Source organism: Neolamprologus multifasciatus, chromosome 23 (assembly GCF_963576455.1).
Source record: "Neolamprologus multifasciatus chromosome 23, fNeoMul1.2, whole genome shotgun sequence".
In the NCBI taxonomy this organism is placed as follows: Eukaryota; Metazoa; Chordata; class Actinopteri; order Cichliformes; family Cichlidae; genus Neolamprologus; species Neolamprologus multifasciatus.
Window position 1 is genome coordinate 1,757,099 of NC_140460.1, and position 25,559 is coordinate 1,782,657.

General features: G+C 41.5%; 1 protein-coding gene and 1 long non-coding RNA gene across 6 annotated transcripts in view; both read left to right on the top strand.

Moving 5' to 3' along the window:
• cacna1ea (calcium channel, voltage-dependent, R type, alpha 1E subunit a) overlaps nt 1-25,559 on the top strand; it is a 140,394-nt gene that overhangs the window by 66,388 nt on the left and 48,447 nt on the right. For 3 of the 5 annotated variants that reach the window (XM_085151266.1, XM_085151264.1, XM_085151263.1), the window contains 9 exons: nt 16,612-16,715; nt 17,893-18,051; nt 18,717-18,907; nt 19,898-20,001; nt 20,530-20,645; nt 20,875-20,928; nt 23,622-23,663; nt 24,810-24,905; nt 25,077-25,286. In XM_085151266.1, coding sequence (XP_085007392.1) covers nt 16,612-16,715; nt 17,893-18,051; nt 18,717-18,907; nt 19,898-20,001; nt 20,530-20,645; nt 20,875-20,928; nt 23,622-23,663; nt 24,810-24,905; nt 25,077-25,286 — 1,076 coding nt within the window. The remainder of the gene's footprint in view (nt 1-16,611; nt 16,716-17,892; nt 18,052-18,716; nt 18,908-19,897; nt 20,002-20,529; nt 20,646-20,874; nt 20,929-23,621; nt 23,664-24,809; nt 24,906-25,076; nt 25,287-25,559) is intronic. The other 2 variants (XM_085151265.1, XM_085151267.1) reach the window with 1 other exon arrangement.
• On the top strand, nt 20,935-22,046 carry LOC146490645 (uncharacterized). Its single transcript, XR_014872355.1, has 2 exons — nt 20,935-21,090; nt 21,151-22,046. It is a non-coding gene; the product is annotated as an uncharacterized LOC146490645 (long non-coding RNA).

Sequence of the window (25,559 nt, forward strand, 5' to 3'; positions counted from 1 at the left end):
AATTAGGAGGTCTCTACAGACAGGAAGAGTCTGAGTGTGTTGCAAATATTCTGCATATAGATGCTTTCAGATACAAACACTGAACTGTTGTTCCATTACAGTCACTTGGCAGCGTCCCTCTATTTTCATTGTGGTTGTAAAGCAACACTTTCATTCATGTAGCACTGCAAAGAAAGTTTCTGTGCAATGAGACGGCGACAGCTGAGCTAAAGTAGGAGCAAGAAAGACTGAAGCGGTGACCAGTCAAGCGATTTTTATCCCTTGGCTGCAAAAAGGTTGATGGGGTGTTGGCATCACCCCGGCAGGTCAGCGGGCAAGTTACTTGAAAAAAGTAATCAGTAACTAATTACTGATTACTTCCCCAAAAAAGTAATCCAGTTACTTTACTGATTACTTATTTTCAAAAGTAATTAATACTTCGTTACTTAGTTACTTGTTAAAAACACGATTTACAACCTGAATAGGTGATAAAGTGATAGATCTTTCAGCCCAATTCTACTTTTTCTACATAATCATCATACAAAATGTAATCAAATGGAAAAGTCTCTTTTTAAAACTTGTTTTATTCGTTTTAATCTTTTAACTTTATGCATCAAGCAAAAATTAAATTATCTGCAACATTCTCTGACTGGAAGAAATTAGTTTAACATTTAAAGCTATTTTCTGCACATTCCAGCACATAAAATAAAATATTTTGTGTGTTTACACTCAGTCTTTCAAATAGATGCAAGTAAAACACAGCAGAAAATAAATAAAGTCAAAGACTAGCGGTCCTGTTGCTCTATTTTCACCTGTAAAGCAGGAGTGGGGTAGGCGGAGGGTTACCCTGGTGCAGGTGTGCAGCGGTCAGTGGAAGGATACGGCAGTTTCTCTGTGAGTTTCCCATTACGTCGTAGCTACTCTGTGCTTGCTCGGAAGTTTAGGGGTTTTTTTCGCTGTAAAAAGAAGTTTTCTTCCCACGCACAACGGACACTAATGTTTTTGTCACTTTTTATGGAATCAAACTCAAAGTAAGGTCAGTACTTCCACGCTTTAAACGCTGCACGCTCATACTCTCTCTGCACTCGATATATGATCCATTGTTGATCTGCACACAGCTGTTGTCACGAACGTCGCACTCGCTTACGTCACTGTCATGAGACATTCTCGCAAAAAATCACGGTTTTAGTAACGCAGTAACGCAGCGTTCCTACGGGAAAGTAACAGTAATCTAATTACCGTTTTTGCAATAGTAATCCCTTACTTTACTTGTTACTTGAAAAAAGTAATGGGATTACTGCCCATCTCTGGTGGACACACAAGTTTATGAATATAATAACTCGAGAACGAGGTGACGTAAGATTTTAAAGTTGATACTGTGGGTGTACTCACTAAAAATCTTGGACAAGTTCAAATCCTGGTGACCTTTACTTCAAGGTTAGAGGTGTGAGGAGGCTGAGGGGCAGCGCTGGCCTGACACCCTCTGTCCTCAAAATATGCCATCCAGAAACTTCAAGAAAGATAAACAGGCAGAATAACTGTTGATACCAATAATCAAATAATCAAAGTACCAATAATCAAATTAACATATGGAGAAACAAAAAGAATGAACATTTAAGGCAAATACAGCATTACATATTCAAAAACTGTGCGTCAAAGAAGACATTAAGCAATATTAGATGCTTAACAGATAGTTAACAGTGAAGTAAGAGTGTGCTCTGTGCTCTTTGTGAGCCCCAAAGATATTAAGTGGGGAAAAGACGATTACATATTTTGTTTTACTCACATGCTAAATAAACAGTTTGACCTCCATTTTTGAAAAAATGATCATGATTATTGGTTTTTATTTACCTTGTGGGACTCTGAGAGATTCTGTTTATGTGTGTTGAAGTCTGCAGTCACCAAAACGCTCAGAAACGGCAACTTCAAGTGGACTTAACATACAAGATTATGAGTTCTTATAGTGCAATTACAACAAGCCTGCAGTAAATCCTCTACGCTTTCAATCACACAGGCGGGAGCCCTCATTTAAAACTTTGCCCGTGGAAACACAACACACGAGTGTTAGCTCAGACTACTAAACCTTTCCTCAGTGAGTACCCCTGACTCCCTCAACATTTTGTGTGAACGTGTAATTATGGAAGCATTTGCTAAAAGTGTCAACGCTGGAGGCTGTGATTACCTCAGCAAGCTTCCTTGGTGTTTCAAGATGGCCTGTGTTACGCAGAGAGCGAGTGGGAGGGAGGTATGAAAAACCAGATGGCACTCACTGTTTCCTCAAAAGCTGTTATCGTGTAGCGGAGGGCTGTTGTGGTGGAAATTGGAATAGAGGGTTTTCCTCAGAGGCAGCTGATGAGTGTAAAGATGAACCTGGGAGATGAGCATTTCTCTGTGGCTCTTATATATAAGATAATGTTTTTATAGACATTGTGAGTTTGTTATGAAGATTTTTTCAGTCTTTTCTTCTTTACTTCAGAAAACACATCTTGATTTTATTCATTTGGATCCCCATTAACTGTGCCCTCAAGCTCAGCCAGTCTATAGAGATACTGCAGCTGAGTACCTGAAATGTAATTTTAGAACAGCAACAAGTAGAAAGAGGAGAGGGCTGTTTAGAAAGCCTGTAACAGGAAAATATCTGAAGCACAGAGGAAGGGAAAAGATACTCGGGAAAATAATATGGCTTTCTTTCTTTTTCTTTTCTGTCCGTTATGGTTGTAATAATCCAAAATAAAAAATCCTAATAAAGTTCTAATAAAATATGACTATCAAGTGGACAGTTATAATAAATGCCACTTGTACTAACAATTCTGATTGCTGCACTGTTGGACACGACGGGGAAAGAGTAATAAACTTTAAGCATCAAATGTCCAGATGGTGGAGAGAGAATCAAAATCCAAAAGGACAAAGTGACACAAGAAACCAAACTCACTTCCAGAGTAATTAATCAAACCATGAGTCCAAAACTTCATAAATACTAAAACATAACTAGAAATCAAATGCTAAGAACTAACATTCAGCATCTACCAAGATGATAATTAAAGTGAAATAGGAATCAAAACACCCATCCATCTTCATCCGCTTTATCCGAGGCCGGGTCGCGGGGGCAGCAGCCTAAGCAGAGAGGCCCAGACCTCCCTCTCCCCAGCCACCTCCTCCAGCTTATCCGGGGGAACACCAAGGCGTTCCCAGGCCAGCCGAGAGATATAATCTCTCCAGTGTGTCCTGGGTCTGCCCCGGGGCCTCCTCCCGGTGGGACATGCCCGGAACACCTCACCCAGGAGGCGCCCAGGAGGCATCCTTGTCAGATGCCCGAACCACCTCAGCTGGCTCCTTTCGATGTGGAGCAGCAGCGGCTCTACTCTGAGCCCCTCCCAGATGGCCGAACTTCTCACCCTATCTCTAAGGGAGAGGCCAGCCACCCTTCAGAGGAAGCTCATTTCTGCCGCTTGTATCCGCGATCTCGTTCTTTCGGTCACTACCCAATCAAAATCAAAATACCTCAAAATAATAAAAACTTCAAGCGCTAGAAGAGTAACAATGTAACAATGAACAGAAAGCCTAAACCAAGAGATCCAAACCAGGACAAGAACTGTATAAACTTGTTGAATTATGCTTCAATGTTATCTCGTCGTTTTGTACATTAGCTTGGGAGAAAACAGAAAATGACAGATTTATACCTTAAACTGACAGAGACAGTTCCTTTTGCTGTGAGATCAGTTTATACTGCAGGCATCAGACTTTATTCTTTTTTTTTTATAATTTTCCAATATGACAAAAGTGCAGAAAAATATAACACGAATTGCGATAACAAACACTGCCTTTGTGAAACTGGTTACGCCACAGTTGGATGCAGAAAAATGTGTAATCTATGGGCACATACAAAAAAAAGTACTATCACGTGAACAAGGCAAAAAACAAACAAACAAACAAACAGAAAAAAACAAAAAACAAAAAATAAAACCCACCAAAAAAACAAAACAAACAAAAATAGAATAAAATAAATACATAAATAAACGGGGGGGCTGCATTGTGCGCAGTTCTTTTTGGCTTGCTACAGATAGTAGGTGGCTTTAAAGAAAGAAAGAGAAAAAAAACCCAAACACAGATAAAAGCAGTATTACATCATACTTCAGTAAATAACAACTTCTCCACATATTCAACAAAGGATGACCAGGTTTTGTAGTATTTACTTTGAGAGCCTCTCAAACTGTATCTCAAATGCTCTATCTGCAAACACCTCATCACCTCTCTCACCCACTGAACAAACACTGGCGGACCTGAATCCTTCCATTTAAGAAGAATTAGCCTGCGTGCCAGGAGAGATGAGAAAGCCACATCAGACTTTATTCTGTTTCCTGCTCTGTTATTTCTGCCGACCAGAAGGGAGAGCTAACGCGAGAGCTTCAAATTGATTTACATCAGTGAAGCCAACACCCTTAATATCAGCCAGCATGAGATGTGCTATTTGTTTCTCTCCATCTCTTCACTGTATTTCACATCTCGGCTCTCTTTCATTTGCTTTTGTTTCTTGGCTTCAGTTCAGTTTTCTTCAGTTTTTAATACATTTCTTAAGCTTCGCTCTTTAAATGATATTAATATCACAGATAAGTTGTGAACATCCATCCCTGTACCTGACTCACTGAAGGCTGCGAGCACAATCTGTCTGGTGTGTGTTACTGTTACTCATGCGTATGAACCAAATGTGCCACTACTGCATGTCTTTTAGCCAGCAGCGCCGTATGTCTGCTTGGCATTCATGCTCATGTTAGACGTGACTATATCAAACTGTCTCTCTCACACACACATATTCACACAGACGTGTCCTCTCCAGTCTTATTTTCCATCTGTTGTCTGATCGATTGATGAGTTCAGACATAGCAGGGGTGGATATGTCCCCCTGAGCTGTTACCGTGGTGACTGAGAACCCCGCCCCAGGTCAGGCTGTCACTGGCTCCAGTCCCGCTGCTACAGTCAGTCAGAAAAGGACAGAAAAGTGCAGATACACCTGTTTCTTTGTATGTTTGTGTGCGTGAGTGATGGCAACACTCTTCTCTCACGTTTCATTTGGCCTTTGTTTTAAGATAAACAAAGTGAAACATGATTGAGATGAAGAAAGAGAGAGCAGTTAGTGACATTTGAATCCTGGCGCAGACGTGGTGTTTTACCTGTGATCTCATCCCGAGGCAGTGAATGATGATCATGATGCCGAGGAAGGTGACAGCCTAACAGGTTCTCTCTCTGCCCCTGTGTGCTCTCCCTCCTTCATCCTTCTAGATACTATAAAGACGATGAATGGGCTGCGAAACAAAGCCCGTGTCGGGGTCTTTATGCAGTCCAGTCTCGTATCTGATTAGAGACGATGAGGTGCTACACTAAGATCAAAGGGGTTCCTCTTTTTGAAGGAACTGAAGTCAAATGAAATTCAATTTGCAACTTAAAGTTACACAAACCGAGGGAGGGTCAGTTGTGACCTGGCAATTTGTCTTCACAAACTCAATTTTACTCAGACGAGCCTTTTACAAGAATTAAATTTTTGCTTGCAGTAAATCCTTTTCAGTCTTACATTTGTCTCTGAACGAGATCTGGTAAATTGACAAACTACAAAGAGCACAGTCACAACTGAAGTCTCCTCACATGATGTTCAGAATGAAATTGCATTTTTCAGAGGCAAACAGAAATGCACGTGCAGCCGGTGGCAGCGCCGAGGACCGACCTTAGGATACAGTGAGAGAGGCTGAAACACACATGCTACCAACGTAGACACTGGACACTAATTTATATTTTGAGTGCATGAGTCATAAAGCAGAACATTATAAATGTATTAATACATCAATAAAGATGTTTTAAGAAAAGTTCATTGTTATTGGGCACATCTTTGCTGGGTTTCTGTGTCCAGTTAGATTTGAGAGATGCTGTATTTACATCACACCAGCAAATATGGCTGAATTTAATGGCTGAATATAGGAAAACATTATTAAAAATGGAGGATTTATCCACTCAACATAGAGTTGTTGTCTTAAATCCAAAGTAATTTTGGTGCTTTGTGGTTTGGGGCTTATTATAACTCCTTTTACAACATGAAACACACAGCATGCCATTTAGTTTTAGCTTCTATGCTTCCTCCCCACCTAAGCAGCATACTCACAGGAACACTAGAGGTCCGTTAGCTTCTGACATATATGCCGTTAGTGATTTGTTATTTTCTTTCATATTTCAAGGTGAAAAAAGAGGCTGAAGAGAAGATTTGTAACAGTCCAAATACAACCTGTGTTCTTGTTTTGACCACATCTTCTAAGAGGAGTCAGAATCAACATGTTGCCAAGAGAGGCTACGGAGATTAACCTGAGCCTGAATACAGACACTTCGCTCACCTCTTTTCACTTGTAGAAAACCGGCGTTTGATCTCTGCTGGAGTCTAAGCAAAGTACCTGACTAACAATTGACCGTGAATATGCATTAGAAGATTACTGTGGCGCTGTGGTTTGTAAAAAGCTATGAACTTCAACCTTAGATGCTGCTCGGTGTTTCTTAAGGGCACTCTGGTTTGTCACTGTCAAAACGACGTGAGTGTCAGTGGAGCTCCTTAAGCCATGTTGCTGTCACACTTGTGTCACTGCCAGGAAGCAGCATGTAGCACTGGCTTTGAGTCAAAAGGCAACCTTCAGCCCAAACACAGAATTTACTTCTTTATATTTGTGTCCATCTCAAAAGGAACACTTGAAAAGTCATTGTAAGTTTGCTATTGTTGACACAGGGACTATATTTTTATACTATATATAATTGTAATATGATAATACAGTAATTCTGATTATTATAATATTACAATATTATGATAAATACATTATAAAATTAATAATTTATAAAACATCCTATATTATCATTTACTGAGATGCACACACATGTGCAGCTCCCTGGATAAAAGCACCTTTGACAGCAACAGTAACTCCAATAACAAACTGTTACAACCAAAGTACGCAGAAGAGCATCTCTGAACGCACAACATGTCAAAGCTTGACGCAGATGTGCTACAGCAGCAGAAGACCCCACTGGGTGCCACTCCTCTCAGTTAGGAACAGGAAACAGAGGCTCGTGTTCACAGTTTATTTTATTCGCTGAACTCAGATGACCTCCACGAGCACCAGATCTGTGTGTGATGTAAAAAGTGTTGGTGACTCATGTCTGCAATGAGCTAAATTAACATCTCTCCTTCATTGACTCTCTCTCACTTTCTCTGACTTCTAACAGATGGATGAATGAATCATTTACCATATTTACTATTCATTCTGGCCAAAGAGCAAACATTTAGCTAACTGACATATAAACCAATATGCAGGCTGATAAACCCAGGCCAGCATCTCAGGCTGTTGATTTCAGGAATAGTTACATTTGACCTTCCTTCCTACCTTCCATCCATCCTTCCATTCTTCCATCCTTCCATCCTTCCATCCTTCCTTCCTTCCATCCATCCATCCTTCCATCCTTCTATTCTTCCTTCCTTCCTTCCTTCCATCCTTCTATCCTTCCTTCCTTCTATCCTTCCTTCCTTCTATCCTTCTATCCTTCCATCCTTCCTTCCTTCCATCCTTCCTTTCTTCTATCCTTCCTTCCATCCTTCTATCCTTCCATCCTTCCATCCTTCCTTTCTTCTATCCTTCCTTCCTTCCATCCTTCCTTCCTTCCTTCCTTCCTTCCATCCTTCCTTCCTTCCATCCATCCATCCATCCATCCATCCATCCATCCATCCTTCCTTCCTTCCTTCCTTCCTTCCTTCCTTCCATCCTTCCATCCTTCTATTCTTCCTTCCTTCCTTCCTTCCATCCTTCTATCCTTCCTTCCTTCTATCCTTCCTTCCTTCCATCCTTCCATCCTTCTATCATTCCATCCTTCCTTCCTTCCTTCCATCCTTCCATCCTTCCTTTCTTCTATCCTTCCTTCCTTCCATCCTTCCTTCCTTCCATCCTTCCTTCCATCCTTCCATCCTTCCTTCCTTCCTTCCATCCATCCATCCATCCATCCATCCATCCATCCATCCTTCCTTCCTTCCTTCCTTCTATCCTTCCATCCTTCCTTCCATCCTTCCATCCTTCTATTCTTCCTTCCTTCCTTCCTTCCATCCTTCTATCCTTCCTTCCTTCTATCCTTCCATCCTTCCATCCTTCCATCCTTCTATTCTTCCTTCCTTCCTTCCTTCCATCCTTCTATCCTTCCTTCCTTCTATCCTTCCTTCCTTCTATCCTTCTATCCTTCCATCCTTCCTTCCTTCCATCCTTCCTTTCTTCTATCCTTCCTTCCATCCTTCTATCCTTCCATCCTTCTATCCTTCCATCCTTCCATCCTTCTATCCTTCCATCCTTCTATCTTGCACAACAAATTGTGTTTCTTATGTGTGTGCGTTTGGGGTTCCTGCTGTTTTTCGGTGAGGAGGAAAGAGAATAAAAAGGACAAATGAGGGGGGGAGTTAAAAATGAGTGAGTACACTGTGGGAGGCACAGAGGCTTATATCAACTAAACAAACCTTCCTTCCTTCCTTCCTTCCTTCCTTCCTTCCATCCTTCTATCCTTCCTTCTATCCTTCCATCCTTCCTTCCATCCTTCCATCCTTCCATCCTTCTATTCTTCCTTCCTTCCTTCCTTCCATCCTTCTATCCTTCCTTCCTTCTATCCTTCCTTCCTTCCATCCTTCCTTCCTTCTATCCTTCTATCATTCCATCCTTCCTTCCTTCCATCCTTCTATCCTTCCTTCCTTCTATCCTTCTATCATTCCATCCTTCCTTCCTTCCATCCTTCTATCCTTCCTTCCTTCTATCCTTCCATCCTTCCATCCTTCCTTCCTTCTATCCTTCCATCCTTCCATCCTTCCATCCTTCCTTTCTTCTATCCTTCCTTCCTTCCATCCTTCCTTCCTTCCTTCCTTCCATCCTTCCTTCCTTCCTTCCTTCCTTCCATCCATCCATCCTTCCTTCCTTCCTTCCTTCCTTCTATCCTTCCTTCCTTCCATCCTTCTATCCTTCTTTCCTTCTATCCTTCCTTCCTTCCTTCTATTCTTCCTTCCTTCCTTCCATCCTTCTATCCTTCCTTCCTTCTATCCTTCCTTCCATCCTTCCATCCTTCTATTCTTCCTTTCTTCCTTCCTTCCATCCTTCTATCCTTCCTTCCTTCTATCCTTCCTTCCTTCCATCCTTCCTTCCTTCTATCCTTCTATCCTTCCATCCTTCCTTCCATCCTTCCTTTCTTCTATCCTTCCTTCCTTCCTTCCATCCTTCTATCCTTCCATCCTTCCATCCTTCTATCCTTCCATCCTTCCATCCTTCTATCCTTCTATCCTTCCATCCTTCTATCTTGCACAACAAATTGTGTTTCTTATGTGTGTGCGTTTGGGGTTCCTGCTGTTTTTCGGTGAGGAGGAAAGAGAATAAAAAGGACAAATGAGGGGGGGAGTTAAAAATGAGTGAGTACACTGTGGGAGGCACAGAGGCTTATATCAACTAAACAAACCAGACCAGCACTGTAGGAGTTTTTTCATGCAATTCCTTCTTCTGCACACACCACCCACCACACTGTGAGCCTCTAGAGCAGCGGTTTTAATTGATTGTCCTGCAGAATCTTACATCTCCCTAAACAGGAACCCTGTGATGTATGTTTTTAAAAAATCACGCTCAGCTGTTCCTTCCTTCCACAGGTAGTAATAATAATAATAATAATAATAATAATAATAATAATAATAATAATAATAATAATGGATTGCATTTATAGGACTGCTGTACTGTAAGTGAAAATTTTTGAGGAACTGTTTCTCTATTGTTAGAGTTTTCACAAAGATTAAGACTCGTGCTCATGGACACATCAGCTGGGAGGATATTTGCTGGGAAGGCAGTTGGGTCTTACTTTAAGATGCTAGCTTTAATTAAGCTATTCTTTCAACATTTAGTGTAATGCACAAAATATGGTTTTAGTCTTCCTGCTGAGACAAAACGTTCAATCTCGGTGCAGGAGTTCTCATGTGTACGCTGTGTTGTACTGCGTGGACTTAGTTGAAGCCTCTTCTGACAAATTCTCAAGTTCATTCCAGGAGACGAAAGAGGGAGAGATAAAAAAAAGAAGTGATTATACAGCTTGAAGCGCTAGAAAATAGCAACTGCATAACCAGCAGTGACAAAATAATTCAATAATTAACTGTGACAATAAAATAAAATCACAGCATCTGTTGCAATAAATCTGCACATTTCCAGTAGCCAGTTTGCCTTATTAACTATTTGTTCTTGAGTAATGTTTAAACCCCTACAAAGAGCAAAATGGCAACAAAACACCTTCAGTATCTTAATCTTTGATTAATTTTTATTGTTTAATATCCAGTTTTCTTCGCTTCACCTCATGCTGTGTTTTCCTGTGTGGTGCTGCTGGAGTCTCTCCGCCTGATGCAATCTACTGGAATTTGTACACATGAAACATTGATGACTGTGTGCCGTACGCACTATTTGTCTCTGTCGTGGAAGTAAAGGCAATCACGGCTATTCTGTATCCCTCAACATTACAGAGGTCCTTCAGTTGACTTTAGGATGTGTCCAGAATCAGTCGCTCCTCACTATGGAGTGGACTGTTTAGAGGTTGCCACTATGTAGTGGGGCGACTGTGGTTCAGGGGGTTGGGAAGCTCATCTTGTAACCGGAAGGTTGCCGGTTCGATCGGTTCGATCTGTCTGTCTTGGTCGTTGTGTCCTTGGGCAAGGCACTTCACCTCCCGCCTACTGGTTTTGGCCAGAGGGGCCGATGGTGCGATATGGCAGCCTCGCTTCTGTCAGTCTGCCCCAGGGCAGCTGTGGCTACAACTGTAGCTGCCTCCACCAGTGAGTGAATGTGAGAGTGAATGAATAGTGGAATTGTAAAGCACTTTGAGGGTCTCGAAAAGTGCTATATAAATGCAATCCATTATCATTATTATTATTATTATTATTATTATTAGTGTTGTCCAAATAGGGAGAATAGTGGACACGGAGCATCCTACACTGGCATGAAGAGTAATTTCCTCCTTATTAACCATGATGATAAATCAACATTTTGACCCAAACAGAAAATCCAGTTTGCACTTGCACTGAGTCAGACGTGCACAAAAAGCCAAACAAGAAGTGCAAAGAGGAAAAGGTCATAAGGAACACGTGAACTACATCAAACACTAACAGGAGTAGGAAGTACCAACACGAAAGCCACATAAAGATCTAACCTTCAAAATAAAACATTAAAAAAAGAAAACATTCCCACTGTGCAGTTAGATCGTGTTTCTGTGTTTCTGTTATTCTTAGTTAGTAGTTATCCACTTATTCTTCTTTCTTCCTGCTTCGCTCTGGTCAGCACGTCTCTCTGGTGTCTTGTTTTCAGTTTTACTTCCTCAGCAGTTTTGTGGTTATTATTCAGACCTGTGTCATTACCTTCCTGGAGCCAATTCCCTGATTACCTTCATGTGTATAAATAGTCCGGTCGTCTTTGTCAGACTATCTCTGTCTTCCTTTGTGGGCATAGCTAGTTTGTGGCACTTGGCTCTAAAGGTTTTTGTTCTTTCTTTCTGTAATGATTACGAATGCATATCTTACTTCAGCCCCATGTGTTCTCAGCAAATTGTTGGCATGTAACGGAGAACTACTACTGAAAAATACACTTTGATTATAAAGGATGTTTAGGGGAAATGAGAGGTATTGCCTAAAAATAATGAAAAGAAATAAACTGTATTTTCTTTGTCTTTTCTCCCAGAGACCTTATATGGCACCATCATTCATTCTCCTCGTTTAGGATTTTTATGACTTGAAGTAAAAACTGATGATAATCTTGAATCCTGGCAATGTATAGAAAATAATGCAAAATGAACTGTAGTTTACCTGAAATAATCAGTTAATCTAAAAATCTGATTTAGAGAAGGTTTAAATTTGTGTTCTTCAAGCACTCGTTTTATCAGAGCAGAGTGATATTTATAGTTAACTTACAAAACAAAAATTCTAAAAATGTGCCAGCTATGAGTAAATGATTTCAAATAAAACCATAGACCCATCGTTCTTCTTTTAAATGGCAGAAACTTTCAGTCAGAAGGATAAATACAGATGTAAATAACAGTGCAAATGACAGAGTAACCGGGCTCTGTGGTGCCATACTGTGCATGCTTGAGGCACTTAAGGCCCCCGCAGACCCACACAGGTGTTTTTAGTTAACATGCTAATTACACCTGTATTGTTTTGCTTTTTTTACTATAACAGTGTTACAAATGTAACAAAACCGTCACGCACTAATAAAATGATAACAGTGTATCTATCCTAACAGGTGCAACAAAACTCACATGTCCATCAAGCCCAACTGGTAGACGCCCACACAGTCCTCAAAAGAGCTTTCATCAGTCAAGTGAAAACACCTGCGTGGATGCGCTGTGGGGTTTTAATGGAAGGAAATCATTAAAATCATATTAATGTTCCTTGTAACACCTTTGATTTTCATGCTGTTGCAAAGGTTCATTTTGGAGAAATGGAAACGCTGTAAGTGAGGGATGGCTCTCTGAATAGTGTTAGAGGTGTCGCAGCGTCAAATAATGACACGTTACAATGAGCGAAATACAATATGGATTACTGTGTGTGTAACAGAGTCCACGGCAGACCTGATGACATGCTCACGGTTGCCGTAGACAATCACACGCTTGCAGCTTTCCAGCTCAGCCGACACTCCAACAACATGACATCAGTCCGCACAGAGGCGTGATTGCGGACGCCGTGCAGGTGCGTCCACCTTCCCTGCAGCAGCACCGCAGACCACGCCCTGCTACAATGTGCTGTACACGTTTAAAGTTATTCCACAACACATAATCCATCATTGAAGAAAAATAAAAGAGGATTTTCTTCTGCTGGAATATAATTTGAATTCTTATTTTAACACACAAAACTGATCCTGTGACTCAAAAGCTGCAGACCGCTAATTAATGTCGTTACAATATCCAGGTGCGCTCACATCACATCCGTGAACAGCTCAACAGTGACACGGAGCATAAGCCGCAACGTTATCAGTATCACGCCACGACAGCTGTCACGCCAGATTTGTCACGCAGCAGGGAGCTGTCACCTCTGCAGGGTATGTCATTGTTACTCACTTATCACGGCTGACAACTCTGACCAGGCCATCGGCTGAGTTCACTACAGTGCGTCTCGTATAACGCTTGCAGACGTGCTCAGAGTGAACGGACACGTTTCTCTGTCTGACGGATCCCAGTGACTAAAAGTGACTTTATTCATTTTCAGAAACACCAGTCACCTTTGAGCTTCGAGCTGTCCCCGAGATCGGTTAGGTTGTCTAAAAATTTATTACAAGGGTAACCCAAACCCGCTTGTTGCCATAGCCCCCCTTCAGTTGTGGGTGTGGGTAGCCCTGTAAAAGGCTCCCGAATTAATTTTATTTGGAAATCTATTGAAAAAATAAAAGAAACTGCAGAATAACCAACACTTATTTGTGTTTGTTTGATTTCCTCCTTTAACTCTGGACCACTTCATGGTGTTCATGAATAAAATGGTGACTAATACCACTAAAAATGAATATTCCTGCATTACCGAGAAGGAAGTCAACCGGGAGGTGCCAAACTCCTCCTTTGAGCCAAATCGGCCATGTGTTGTGCTTCCCTTGGCTGATTTAAATCTGCCACTTTCTGAGGCCAACCTTCACCTTCCTCATGTCCATCACGTAGGTGGTGCCAATGGCCAGACGGCTGTAATGTGCAATATGTCTGTAACAGTAATGAGTATAGCAGGCTGTGGGACAGAGGGAATTGTTAGTGAAAGCATGTTTCTGCAACATTTCATTAGATATATATATGTGTATATTTTTTTCCTAATAAATCTAATAACATATAGGTTAATTTGGTGCTGATTTGTCTATTTATTACCCAAAATATTGACTTACAGATGGCATTTTTCAAAAAAATTTTAGCAGAGGAAGCTTCTATACATCTGAATCTTAGCTCGAATGGCCTCAATCCATTTTCATACTATGAGTCATTTATTTTTGCATTGGTTTAGCAGTAACTACCAGTATGCTTAGTATGGCTATAACATGTTATTTAGAAATGTTGTCTCAAAATCTAACAAACAAGCAAAAACTTCTACCCCAAATCAGAGATGGGCAGTGACGCGTTACTTGTAACTTGTTTTTTAAAGTAACGAGTAAAGTAAGGGATTACTATTGCAAAAACGGTAATTAGATTACCGTTACTTTCCCGTAGGAACGCTGCGTTACTGCGTTACTAAAACCGTGATTTTTTTTTTGCGAGAATGTCTCATGACAGTGACGTAAGCGAGTGCGACGTTCGTGACAACAGCTGTGTGCAGATCAACAATGGATCATATATCGAGTGCAGAGAGAGTATGAGCGTGCAGCGTTTAAAGCGTGGAAGTACTGACCTTACTTTGAGTTTGATTCCATAAAAAGTGACAAAAACATTAGTGTCCGTTGTGCGTGGGAAGAAAACTTCTTTTTACAGCGAAAAAACCCTAAACTTCCGAGCAAGCACCGAGTAGCTACGACGTAATGGGAAACTCACAGAGAAACTCGCGGATTCTTCCACTGACCGCTGCACACCTGCACCAGGGTAACCCTCCGCCTACCCCACTCCTGCTTTACAGGTGAAAATAGAGCAACAGGACCGCTAGTCTTTGACTTTATTTATTTTCTGCTGTGTTTTACTTGCATCTATTTGAAAGACTGAGTGTAAACACACAAAATATTTTATTTTATGTGCTGGAATGTGCAGAAAATAGGTTTAAATGTTAAACTAATTTCTTCCAGTCAGAGAATGTTGCAGATAATTAAATTTTTGCTTGATGCATAAAGTTAAAAGATTAAAACTAATAAAACAAGTTTTAAAAAGAGACTTTTCCATTTGATTACATTTTGTATGATGGATTATGTAGAAAAAGTAGAATTGGGCTGAAAGATCTATCACTTTATCACCTATTCAGGTTGTAAATCGTGTTTTTAAAAAGTAACTAAGTAATTAATTACTTTTGAAAATAAGTAATCAGTAAAGTAACGGGATTACTTTTTTGGGGAAGTAATCAGTAATTAGTTACTGATTACTTTTTTCAAGTAACTTGACCAACACTGCCCCAAAAATGGTTTTGGACCAAAATCTAACTTCTGCAAATGGTTGTTGCTGCAAAACGCAGCCTGGGACGTCCTCTGAATATCAGCGGACTGAATGAGAAAGCCATTTTTAGAGCCTTCGTCGCCATAACAGTTAAAGAGCAGTCAGGACTGATGGTCTGAAGAAAGATGGAAAGATGAGGGAGGTCGAGGATGAAAATGACGGCGGGGTGTCAGGAGGGAGCGAGTGATTGGATTAAAAGGAGGGAAGGAGACGAGAGAAAACAGGAACAATCAGCGCGTTAGTGAGCTGTTTAGACTGGGATGAGGAGGGAGTGGCTTCAGGTGTGAATGCAGTTCTATTTCTATATCTGCGTGGATGACGGGGAGCTATTTTAATCCTTCTCTCGTCTCCTCGTCCCCCATCTCTTTATCTTTTTCTAATTCTAATTCTCACCACTCTATCACAGAAATGTAATTGGGTCTGTGATGCTGTGTGATAATCAAGTATGCAATTACTGTTGAGCAAATGACTGCACATAAAGATGATACCATAAATCATCTGTGATAATCCACCTGTCAGTTTGCTTAGCTCGTCTATGTTTTACTTTTTGATCATAAGTACGGTCCTGAAATAAAATGCTGCATCACTCTTCCCTTAGCAATCCTATCGTCTAATCCCCCTGCACTGCTTTTCTTTTGTTTATACCTCACTTCTTCATCCTTCTCTGCCTCCCACTCAGCAGGCATCAAGGTGAAAGGGGAATAAATAAGTGCTCATGTCGGTGGACAACGTAAAAACAGAATGAATCAGAGGTGGAGTATAATTGGGAAGGTGGTTGAATGGCAGGTAGAGGGAGAGAGGAGGGAGGGAGAGAAGGGAGGGAGAGGTTTAGGGATGAAGGGCGAGATATGAGGATAGAGAGAAAGGGGAAGCAGGAGGGCAGACTAATGAGAGACCAGGGGTGAGATCACCACACACGACTTTTTTTCTTTCTTGTCATTTTGAGGACTGAAGGCCACAGAGGTGTTTATTTAGAGAGAAAACAAGACAAACAAAGTGAAAATGAGACGTGTGAAGGGCTTTGTGTGGAGCATAAAAGGCTGGCGTGTTTGTAACGTGTGCGTGTCCACATGTGTTTGTCCGCGAGCTTCGCGTCCCTGCAGCCTGAGGGTGTCCTGCCTTCTCCTGATGGCTCTGCTTTCTTTGTTCCCCCCCTAAATAGCAGTTGTCACGGCCGTCCTCCCACACAGAGGGAAAGAGCCAAAAGTCCCCCAAATAATCATTGTTGTTGTTTCTCTGTGTTCTTCGCCTGCCGGAGACCCTCTCGTCATCACAGACGCTATCTAAGCGCTGCAGCCGTCCTCCAACACTGGCCTTGTGTTTTTATTTTTCGACACGGCTCCGCGAAGCCCACAGAGCATGAAATTGTGGTATTAATGTGCATCTGCGAAACAGTGACAGTCCTGTTCTTTCTCTTTGTCCTCTGTTTGTGTGGGTTTGCACATGCACACGCGTTTGCTCGTTAAGGATCCTGGCTGCAGCAGGGGCACATATGAACATCTCAGTGGACTTGAGGACGTTGAGAGCTGTGCGAGTACTTCGACCTCTCAAGCTGGTCTCGGGCATCCCCAGTGAGTCTCACTTATACTAAATCAATGTGCTGTTGTTGTCCTTTTCATCTGGATCTATGTATGTGCAGGCTGCGTGTGATAAAGAGGATTAATGGGTAAGCTTAAGCAAGTGGCAAAATAAAAGCAACCCTGTTATTGGCAAATACTGATATTTGGTATCAGCATAAGGACAGCTGTTGTTTTTATTTAAGGTATTTCCTCAGAACCTTCTGGAAAACTAATCAATAACATTGTAACAGTCAAACAAGAAGCAGTCAGAGAGCAAGTAAGCATTATGTAGGAGTAGGTAAGAGATAACAGCTATAACTGACGTGAATGACTTGAGCTTATTTTATAATATTAGGCAGCTCATTCGTTCTCTTCACAGAACGTTCTTTAAAGATTTGACACATTTTGAGATCAATTTGAAAGAAAGGCAGATGTAAAATGTCAAAGGTGAGGTCAAAGGTCAAATGTGATATTTAGAATCTCCACATACCAGTATCATTTCCTAATATAGCCAATAAAACAGCAGCAGCACTTTAGGGAAAGTTTAAAAATTAAAAGACATTTTCTGGAAATTTTGACCTTAAAGAAGAGGTCAAAGGTCAAAAGTAACACGATACTTAAAATCACCACATTATCGCTGTCCCTGTATCCATGTTGTCATTTTAAATCACTGTTAGCATTATCATCACCTTGACTTTAAGATCAATCGATTGACCATGCAGAAGAGGTCAAAGGTCAAATGTGACATAATATTTTAAATCTCTATACAATACTTTTTACATGTTGCCAACACACACTTGTAAAAATCATAGTTTAACTTCTCTTTATTTTCCACCAATAAATCATTTAGTTGAGCTTGATTAGCTAAAATTTGAATTATTATTAACATCGGCCCACTCAACACCCGTACACAGTTTTATTAGTTTTATTATGTTTACAAATACAAAGAGCTACATGCACACACACAAACAACAGCAGAAGCGTAACCTCCTTCTTTCAAACATATTTGATCTCAACAGATTTGCAACTTTGTAGCGATTTTTCACTAAAAAACAGTTCTAAAAGTTCTAAAGTTCTAAAGGATTTTATGAGAAGCTTCAGCTGATGCATTTAAATTGTTGTGTGTGTGTGTGTGTGTGTGTGTGTGTGTGTGTGCGCGCGCGTGTGCGTGTGCGTGCTCTCCCTCCAGGTCTGCAGATAGTCTTGAAGTCTATCATGAAGGCCATGGTCCCTCTGCTACAGATTGGTCTGCTACTCTTTTTTGCGATCCTCATGTTCGCCATCATCGGTTTAGAGTTCTACAGCGGCAAACTCCACTACAGCTGCATCCCGAAGCCTGGGATCCTGGGTACAGACGCTCAGAGTCCATCTTTGTCTCACATATGTTAGTTATGGTCCAGTGACTTATCTCTTTCACTGTTTGCTTATTTGGCTTGGCATTGCATTTTCTATCCAAGTAACTAATAGGTCTGTTACTCAGTTGTACACACATGAACACAGGGATATTCATGCGCATACACAGGGTTGGTTTTTTACCTCATTTCTGAAAGTATTAAGATATGTTATTTATATATCTTTGAATGTCAAAGAGACGACATGGATAAGTTATGTTTGTGTACAGCAGTCTCATGCATGTTTATGCACTTCTTTAGGTTGTAGCTCTGTACTCATAATCACAAATGCAGACACACACCATGCTAGGCTGCACCTGGAGATGTGATCAAACCAAACCCTCCTCTGTATAATTAAACCCAACAATGCAGGCTGGCACAGTGGCTCATTGTACATTCATAGGTATCATTAACCTCCGAGCAGCTCCTGTCACACACGAGCTGAATGGACAGTTTGATAACACAGACATACTCGAGTATTTTGTGTCGATAGATGGTCAGATTACTGGAAAGTGGACATTGATTGGTTTAAGCATTTCATGCTAAATAAAGTGGACCAGATCAGGTTTTTCACTTGTCTTACTGTGGGTCTGTTTTTCTCACTTTTCATCTCTCTCTTCAGAAAATGAGACTATGGACTCATCTGAGGTCGAGTTTCCGTGTGGCGTGCGTAAATGTCCCGCCAAATACACCTGCAACGATACCTGGATCGGGCCCAATGACGGCATCACGCAGTTTGACAACATCCTGTTTGCTGTACTCACCGTCTTCCAGTGTATCACCATGGAAGGATGGACCACTGTACTCTACAATGTAAGACAGCTAACATGCTGCAAATTATTAAAGCATAGCAGTAGTTTGTTACAATTCAGACTCCATTAACCTCAATGAACAGAAAGCAGCTTTAGCTGCAGGATGTTAACGACTGCTAAGTGGATGTTTGCAACCTCTGATGTAGTTTAGCTGCGGATGGAGAATATGGGGGAAAATGTTTGTAGGAGATGATTGCAAAGAGCTACTTTGGTTTTCTTTAGTTCTCATCCTGGCATTTTAAGACCTCTGGACCTCCTGTGAGTGTTGTGAGCTGTCTCAAAAGTTTAATCTAGAAATAACGACTCTAACCTCTGTTATGTGTCCCGCTTACCATTATTTTTATTCAGTTAGTAATTGAATAAAGACAATAGTGAGCAGGACAGTTTGTGTTTTTCTTCAATATGAAGAACACTAAAAGAAAGGATGCATGACATGCACAGGCTTTAATTGTTCATTTTTGCTTGTATGCTTTTATCTCAGTAAAGCGAAACGCACGCTGCTGTGCCAGGGTGCAATTTGCGGTCAGCTGCCTGCTCTTTCAGTTTTTATTGAGATGGATGGAGGCGTACGATTTGCCAGACTGATTGCATTATGTCGTCTAAAGTGATGGTGAATGAGCTTCACCGATGAGTGAGGACAGAAAAGGATGACATCAGCGCTACTGTGCTGCTGAAAATGATCTGCGGACAGTGAAGACGTCCTGGGGTTTAAGAGAAATATGCACCTGCGCTGTGTACACAAAAACTAAAGCCGCTTGAATAAACAGCAGTTGTGTTGTCACGCTGGTCCTGGTGCTGTAAAATAAAGAAACAACGTGTTATCTAATGATGTCCAAGAGAATAACCCCCACAGATCTATGGACACAGTATCTGTATCGGTTCCTTGCCTGCAGACCTGAACCTTACACCTGCGTCTTTCCCTGTGGCAGCATGGGTCATGCTCCAAGCTGTCTTGAACTATCTAAGATTTATATATATATATATATTTCAGACCGACGATGCCTTGGGCCCCAGATGGAACTGGCTTTACTTCATCCCTCTAATCATCATCGGCTCCTTTTTTGTCCTGAACCTGGTGTTGGGAGTCCTCTCTGGGTAAGTCCACTGACATTTTAATCTGTCGTGGGTTCAGCCTGTTCCAACACTGATGTAAATTTAAGGGGATTTTTCTTTTCTTTTCTTTTTTTAATGCACTGGCTTTTTCACTTCTCGTCCTCAAATAGTTTAGAATAGAAAATGAAATTAAAATGACATCTTCCTGGTTCAAGTAAGCGTTTAGTCAGTCTACACACTACATTAGAGTTACTGTGTAGTTTGCTAACAGACGCAGGTTTGGCCTCGTCGTTCCCTGAGATGGGCTGCAGCCATACAGCCAGCTCGGTTTGTTTGGTGATTTAAGATGAGTTAGACTTGCTTTGTTCACCGATAAATAGAATTACTGACAAACTAGGCGCTGTCTATGCAAGTTGATTAGTTTTACAGAAAGGTCAGTTCAGGATCCATTGTCATTATCTCCACATGGAGAGAGAAGAGATTAAGTTCAAGACAACAATAGCTTTTTCTTCCAGAGGAATACTGTATCCCTGGCCTTTAAAAGTGCGCCTCATCCGTTTGCTTCTGCAGAGAATTTGCCAAGGAGAGAGAGAGAGTTGAAAATCGCAGAGCCTTCATGAAGCTGAGACGCCAGCAGCAGATTGAGAGGGAGCTCAACGGCTATCGGGCCTGGATCGACAGAGCAGGTGGCTTTAGTCCCAGTCACAGATGAACTTTTCCTCAATGAGAAATAAAAATAATCATTTCTTTCATCTTCTATAATCCTGTCAGTTGTGAACCATGGGAGGTATTCGATGCAACACATAAGCATTACGTTTTGCAACAAAAACGCTGTAAATACATCACAACAGATGGCGGTAGAGCTTCATGTGAACCATCAGCTGCTCAGTTCTGACCTTACTGTTTTTTTTATAGAGGAAGTTATGCTTGCAGAGGAGAATAAAAATCCAGGACCTTCTGCCCTTGATGGTAAGTCAACAGGGATCTTTGTTTTCCCTGCTATCTTAGTTCATGCTGGCAGATATGCTTTAAAAAACGTAAGCTGTTATCTTTTGCACTGCGGATCGGCTTTAGATCGGCACACACTGTTTAAGATTCAGACATAGGAATAAGAAGTCTTTCCAGTGAAATGTATTTCTTTTCATTGTGTTTGTTCATTTTTGGCTTCTATTGTGTCTCAAGCTGATCCAGACTGTTCACTGTGATAATGACTTTATTCTTGCTTATAGAAGAACTCCTAATATCTTTAGTAATCCTCTGATTCTTCATTGCCAGCATCCAGTCAAAGTTTCAGTTTGTTTCAGTTTATGAATAAACTAATGACATGCTTCTTAACTGTTACTATGCTGAGTTAGCATTTACTCAGAAATATCTCAAAAGCATAAATATAAAAGATGGACATGGCCTCTTGATCTGCAAACCGATGACCTTTGACCTGCATTCTTTCTAAACTCATCTGATTGCAAAAAGTAGTCCGATTATACGATGCAGGATTTACGATACTGCATTTGTGTGCGTTTGTGTAGGTATTTACCTGCACAGAGTTGTTTGTGTGCAGTCCTCAAAAAACAAAAGACAGAAAGAAAACAGCATGCAGCTCACCAAGGACGATGCTGATTGGCTGACAACATCAGGGATTAAAAAACTGCTGTGGTGATTGTTCGTTACACTCATTTCATTGAAGCTTTTCGTTTGTTGTCATTTTGCTCCACGCTGCAGCTGGCTGAAGAACCAATGACAGCACAGGCAGCAGCCGCTCACAGACCGGTTGTTTGTGACCAGTGTTGGGAAGGTTACTTTTAAAATGTATTCCATTACAGAATACATTACAATGTATTCTGTAACGTATTCCGTTACATTACTCAATGAGAGTAATGTATTCTGAATACTTTGGATTACTTAATATATTATCATGCTGTTTACAACTACATGAATGTACTATTGCTGTGATTTATTACTGTTACTGAAGGTCCGCGGCTCCGAACCGTAGTAAAGGGACCTCTGGCTAATACGGTGGGTTCTGTGTCGGCTCGTAGCTGAAAACTAGCTTTACTTTGTTGTCTGGGTCAACTTTGCTAGCAGAGACAGAGAGAGGTGTTGAAAGGCTGCTCCAACAGAACTTATTGTTTTTGGAGGAAAACACGAAGTCGAAGACAGTCGAGTCTTAATAGCTTACTTACAACTGGGCTCGTCAGGCTCTCTTCTTGGCTGCAGTGGTTATTATTATATTTACATGCTTCCAGCTCCCGTTTTTGCTCGATGACAGCTCGTACTTTTCCTTTTTCTCCCTCCCTCGCTCACAGACACATAACGTGTATGGCAGTCCATTCTCCCTGCAGCACGGACTACACTGCCCATGATGCTACATTCTTTAGAGCTATACCTGTAGCATTCTGCCTGTTAGCTTAGCACAACAACAACAACAGGCGCTCTCTCACCCAGGAAACACGCAGAGCGAGAGCGTCACCCTGTAACCATGGCAACCGTAACGCTGCCGCCTGGAACAACAGAACGTAGCTGTCAAACAAAACCCAAACAGTCCTGACCCGCCACAATATGAAACAGGGAAGTACCGCCGTGTAATCCATTTATTTCAACAAAGTAACTGTATTCTAAATACCACCTTTTTAAACTGTAACTGTAACGGAATACAGTTACTCATATTTTGTATTTTAAATACGTAACGGCGGTACATGTATTCCGTTACTCCCCAACACTGTTTGTGACACTCCAGGCTGGTGACAGCAATCAGTAGTCGACAAAGTTGAACGTAGGCAAATACGAACACAAACGCAGTGCCGTAAATCCTTTATCCTTAAGACAGACTCTACATTCTTGCTGTATGACCTCCTGTTATAAATGGACTTAACTGCAAGTTTAAAAACTTTTGCCTGACGAGGCACTGCTGTATTAGCGTGCAGCGCTCCATTTGCTCGCCACGTCTGATTTAAAGAGACAAAGATGGCCTAAAACAGGACTCCAAGAATCAGCGTGTGTCCGTCTTTTATATACATGCAGTCTGTGCTCAAATGTAGCTCACCAGTTTTGATGATCACCTGACTTGAGCACCATCAGCATCTGAAAATGCAAATTGCTGCAGTTAATAGCTGGTTACCAAATACCTGTGAAAATAATAATACTAATAAATTAAGTTAGTGCTCATGGTAAACACAATGCTTTGTTAAGATCAATAGGTAAGTTTGCATGCACAAAGTAAAATGAGGAAAAGGTTGGCTGAGCTTTCTTGTCAAAGCCTTAAATGATGCTGTGATGTGTTATTAGATCCTGAAGAACATCAGGGGATCAGGATGTACCATAAAACATCTTTTTATGCCATTATGTCATTATGAAAATGTACCGAGCTGACTTTAGCTTTAGGCTCACATTAAATAGGTGGGAACCCATCTTTATATCTACTTCTAAGTACGCAGCACAGTGTAGAAGTTCAGGATGTGTTGCTGCTGTCGTGCATTTGTAGAAATTACTCGTATCATATCATCTGTCTCAACAATTGCCACACAGAGAGCACTGATAGTGTGAAACTCGTCATTAGATACAGTGCCCAACGGATAGCTTAGTGCTGCTCTGCTCTGACCCTCTCAACACTACTGTGACCTTTACTCGCTGCACTAGCGTTTTATTAAATGTTGATTGATTGGCAGCTCTCAGGAGGCTCCCAGAGTGGAGCACAGGTGGTGTCTATGGTGAGAACCGTTCTCTCTTCTGCACTTTGCGTAACCCACTTCTTTACCACACACAAGCACAAACACACACATGTGCGGCCACTAATAAGCAGAGAAACAAACTCTTAGAGAAAGTAAAGAAAATCCTTCTGCAAAGACACAGTGGTTACATTTAATTGTGCAACACTAACCTGTAGCAGAAACACACACTGGCTGCAGCTGCTGTGATAACAATAAATGCAGATGCACTTATAGCTTTGATTAAAAAGAAAGGTGGTGCACAGCAGTTGCCTTAGCAACCACCAGTCTCAAAATGCAGCCGTATGGATGTGTTTGTGTGCATGTGTGACTGAGCGTGTGTGTTTTGGCAGGAGTCTGGTCTGCCATTAGAAAACACTGCTGTGTGTGCGTCTGCGTGCGCGCGTGCACGTTTGATCAGTGGTTTATTAAAACGTCCCCGAGCAAATATTGCCTGCAAGTAGATTCAGAAATCACAACACAGAGGAAAGGTGTGTGAAGGGGTAGGATGAGATGAAAAGGTAATCATAAACACATCCATCAGTGAAAAAGGTCAAAACAGGCTCATCACGTCCACTTCCAGCATGCGTGCGCTGCACGGCGTGTGTGTGTATGTGCTTGTGCTGTACGGGAGCACTCGGTAACGGCTCAAAAAAGAGGAATGCATGGACTGTTAAGCAGCCTCGGAGCATGGTTTGCCATGATGAAGAAGCATCCGAAGATTTGCATTCAGCTTTTTGGATCATTGCACCAACATTAAATGATCATTTTTGTCTCATTTAGCTGAATTTGCCCTTTTAGCTGAAACTTCACAGACTGTAGCTTGACATGCATTTTACTCTCACTTTGACTTCTTCTCATCATTTATTTTCATTCTTTTCATTGCATACTTGCATAACGCCTTGGTCCAACTATGGACGTTGTTTTTTTAAATATGAGGGTGGTTATGCACAAGGCAGTTTTGGGGTGTTGTTAAGAATTCCTCCACTCAAAATATTCAGTACAATAGCAAAAGTTAATTCTGTTTTCTGGCCACGTTCACCCAAAATCAGCCTTGTGTCGCTGCCCTCAGTGTCATTTCTCAAATTTGACACGTGCAGCTTGAACAGGTTGTTCTGGGACTGTTTTACATTTCTGCTCTGTCTGCAGTGTTGAAGCGAGCCACCACCATCAAGAGGAGAGGCATGGATGTGGTGCGTCAAGGGCAACCAGGGGAGGAACAATATGGTGACATCTCCTCTGTGGGTGAGTGGGAGTGTGCAAAAGCTCCGACATATGGGCACAGAAAGTCAAACACCAGCAGGTGCACGCTGAGCCCTGCTGCAGTTTTAAATACAGATTTTTCTAAGACTCAGAGTGGGAACATGCTACACTGGATGTATTCGACCACAGTTTGTCTCCCTGTCCCCCCCAAAGGCATCCCCATGACCAGAACGAGTATCCGGAGCACTAAGCGAGGTCCGACGGCATATTTCCGCCGTAAGGAACGTCTCCTACGCATCTCCATCCGCCGCATGGTGAAGACACAGACGTTCTACTGGACTGTGCTCGGCCTCGTGGCTCTCAACACACTGTGTGTAGCCATTGTTCACCATAACCAACCCTTATGGCTCTCCAACTTCCTCTGTGAGTCACAGCTCGTTGTGGTAGCATTGTGCAACATGAGACGTGCTCAAGAAGTCAGTCATTTGTCCGGCTTGAAATCTTTCACTGTCCAGTTTTAAAAGCAAAGGTTGACTTTGCTCCAAATAATGAAAACGTACAAATCTACAACTAAGAAAACAGAGGAAAATAACAGACTGTAGCTAATAAAAACGACAGCTCTTCACTACAAACTTTCACTCACAGCCAGTGACAGTTATAGAAAACACAAAACGAGGATTCTTTGTTTTATTTACA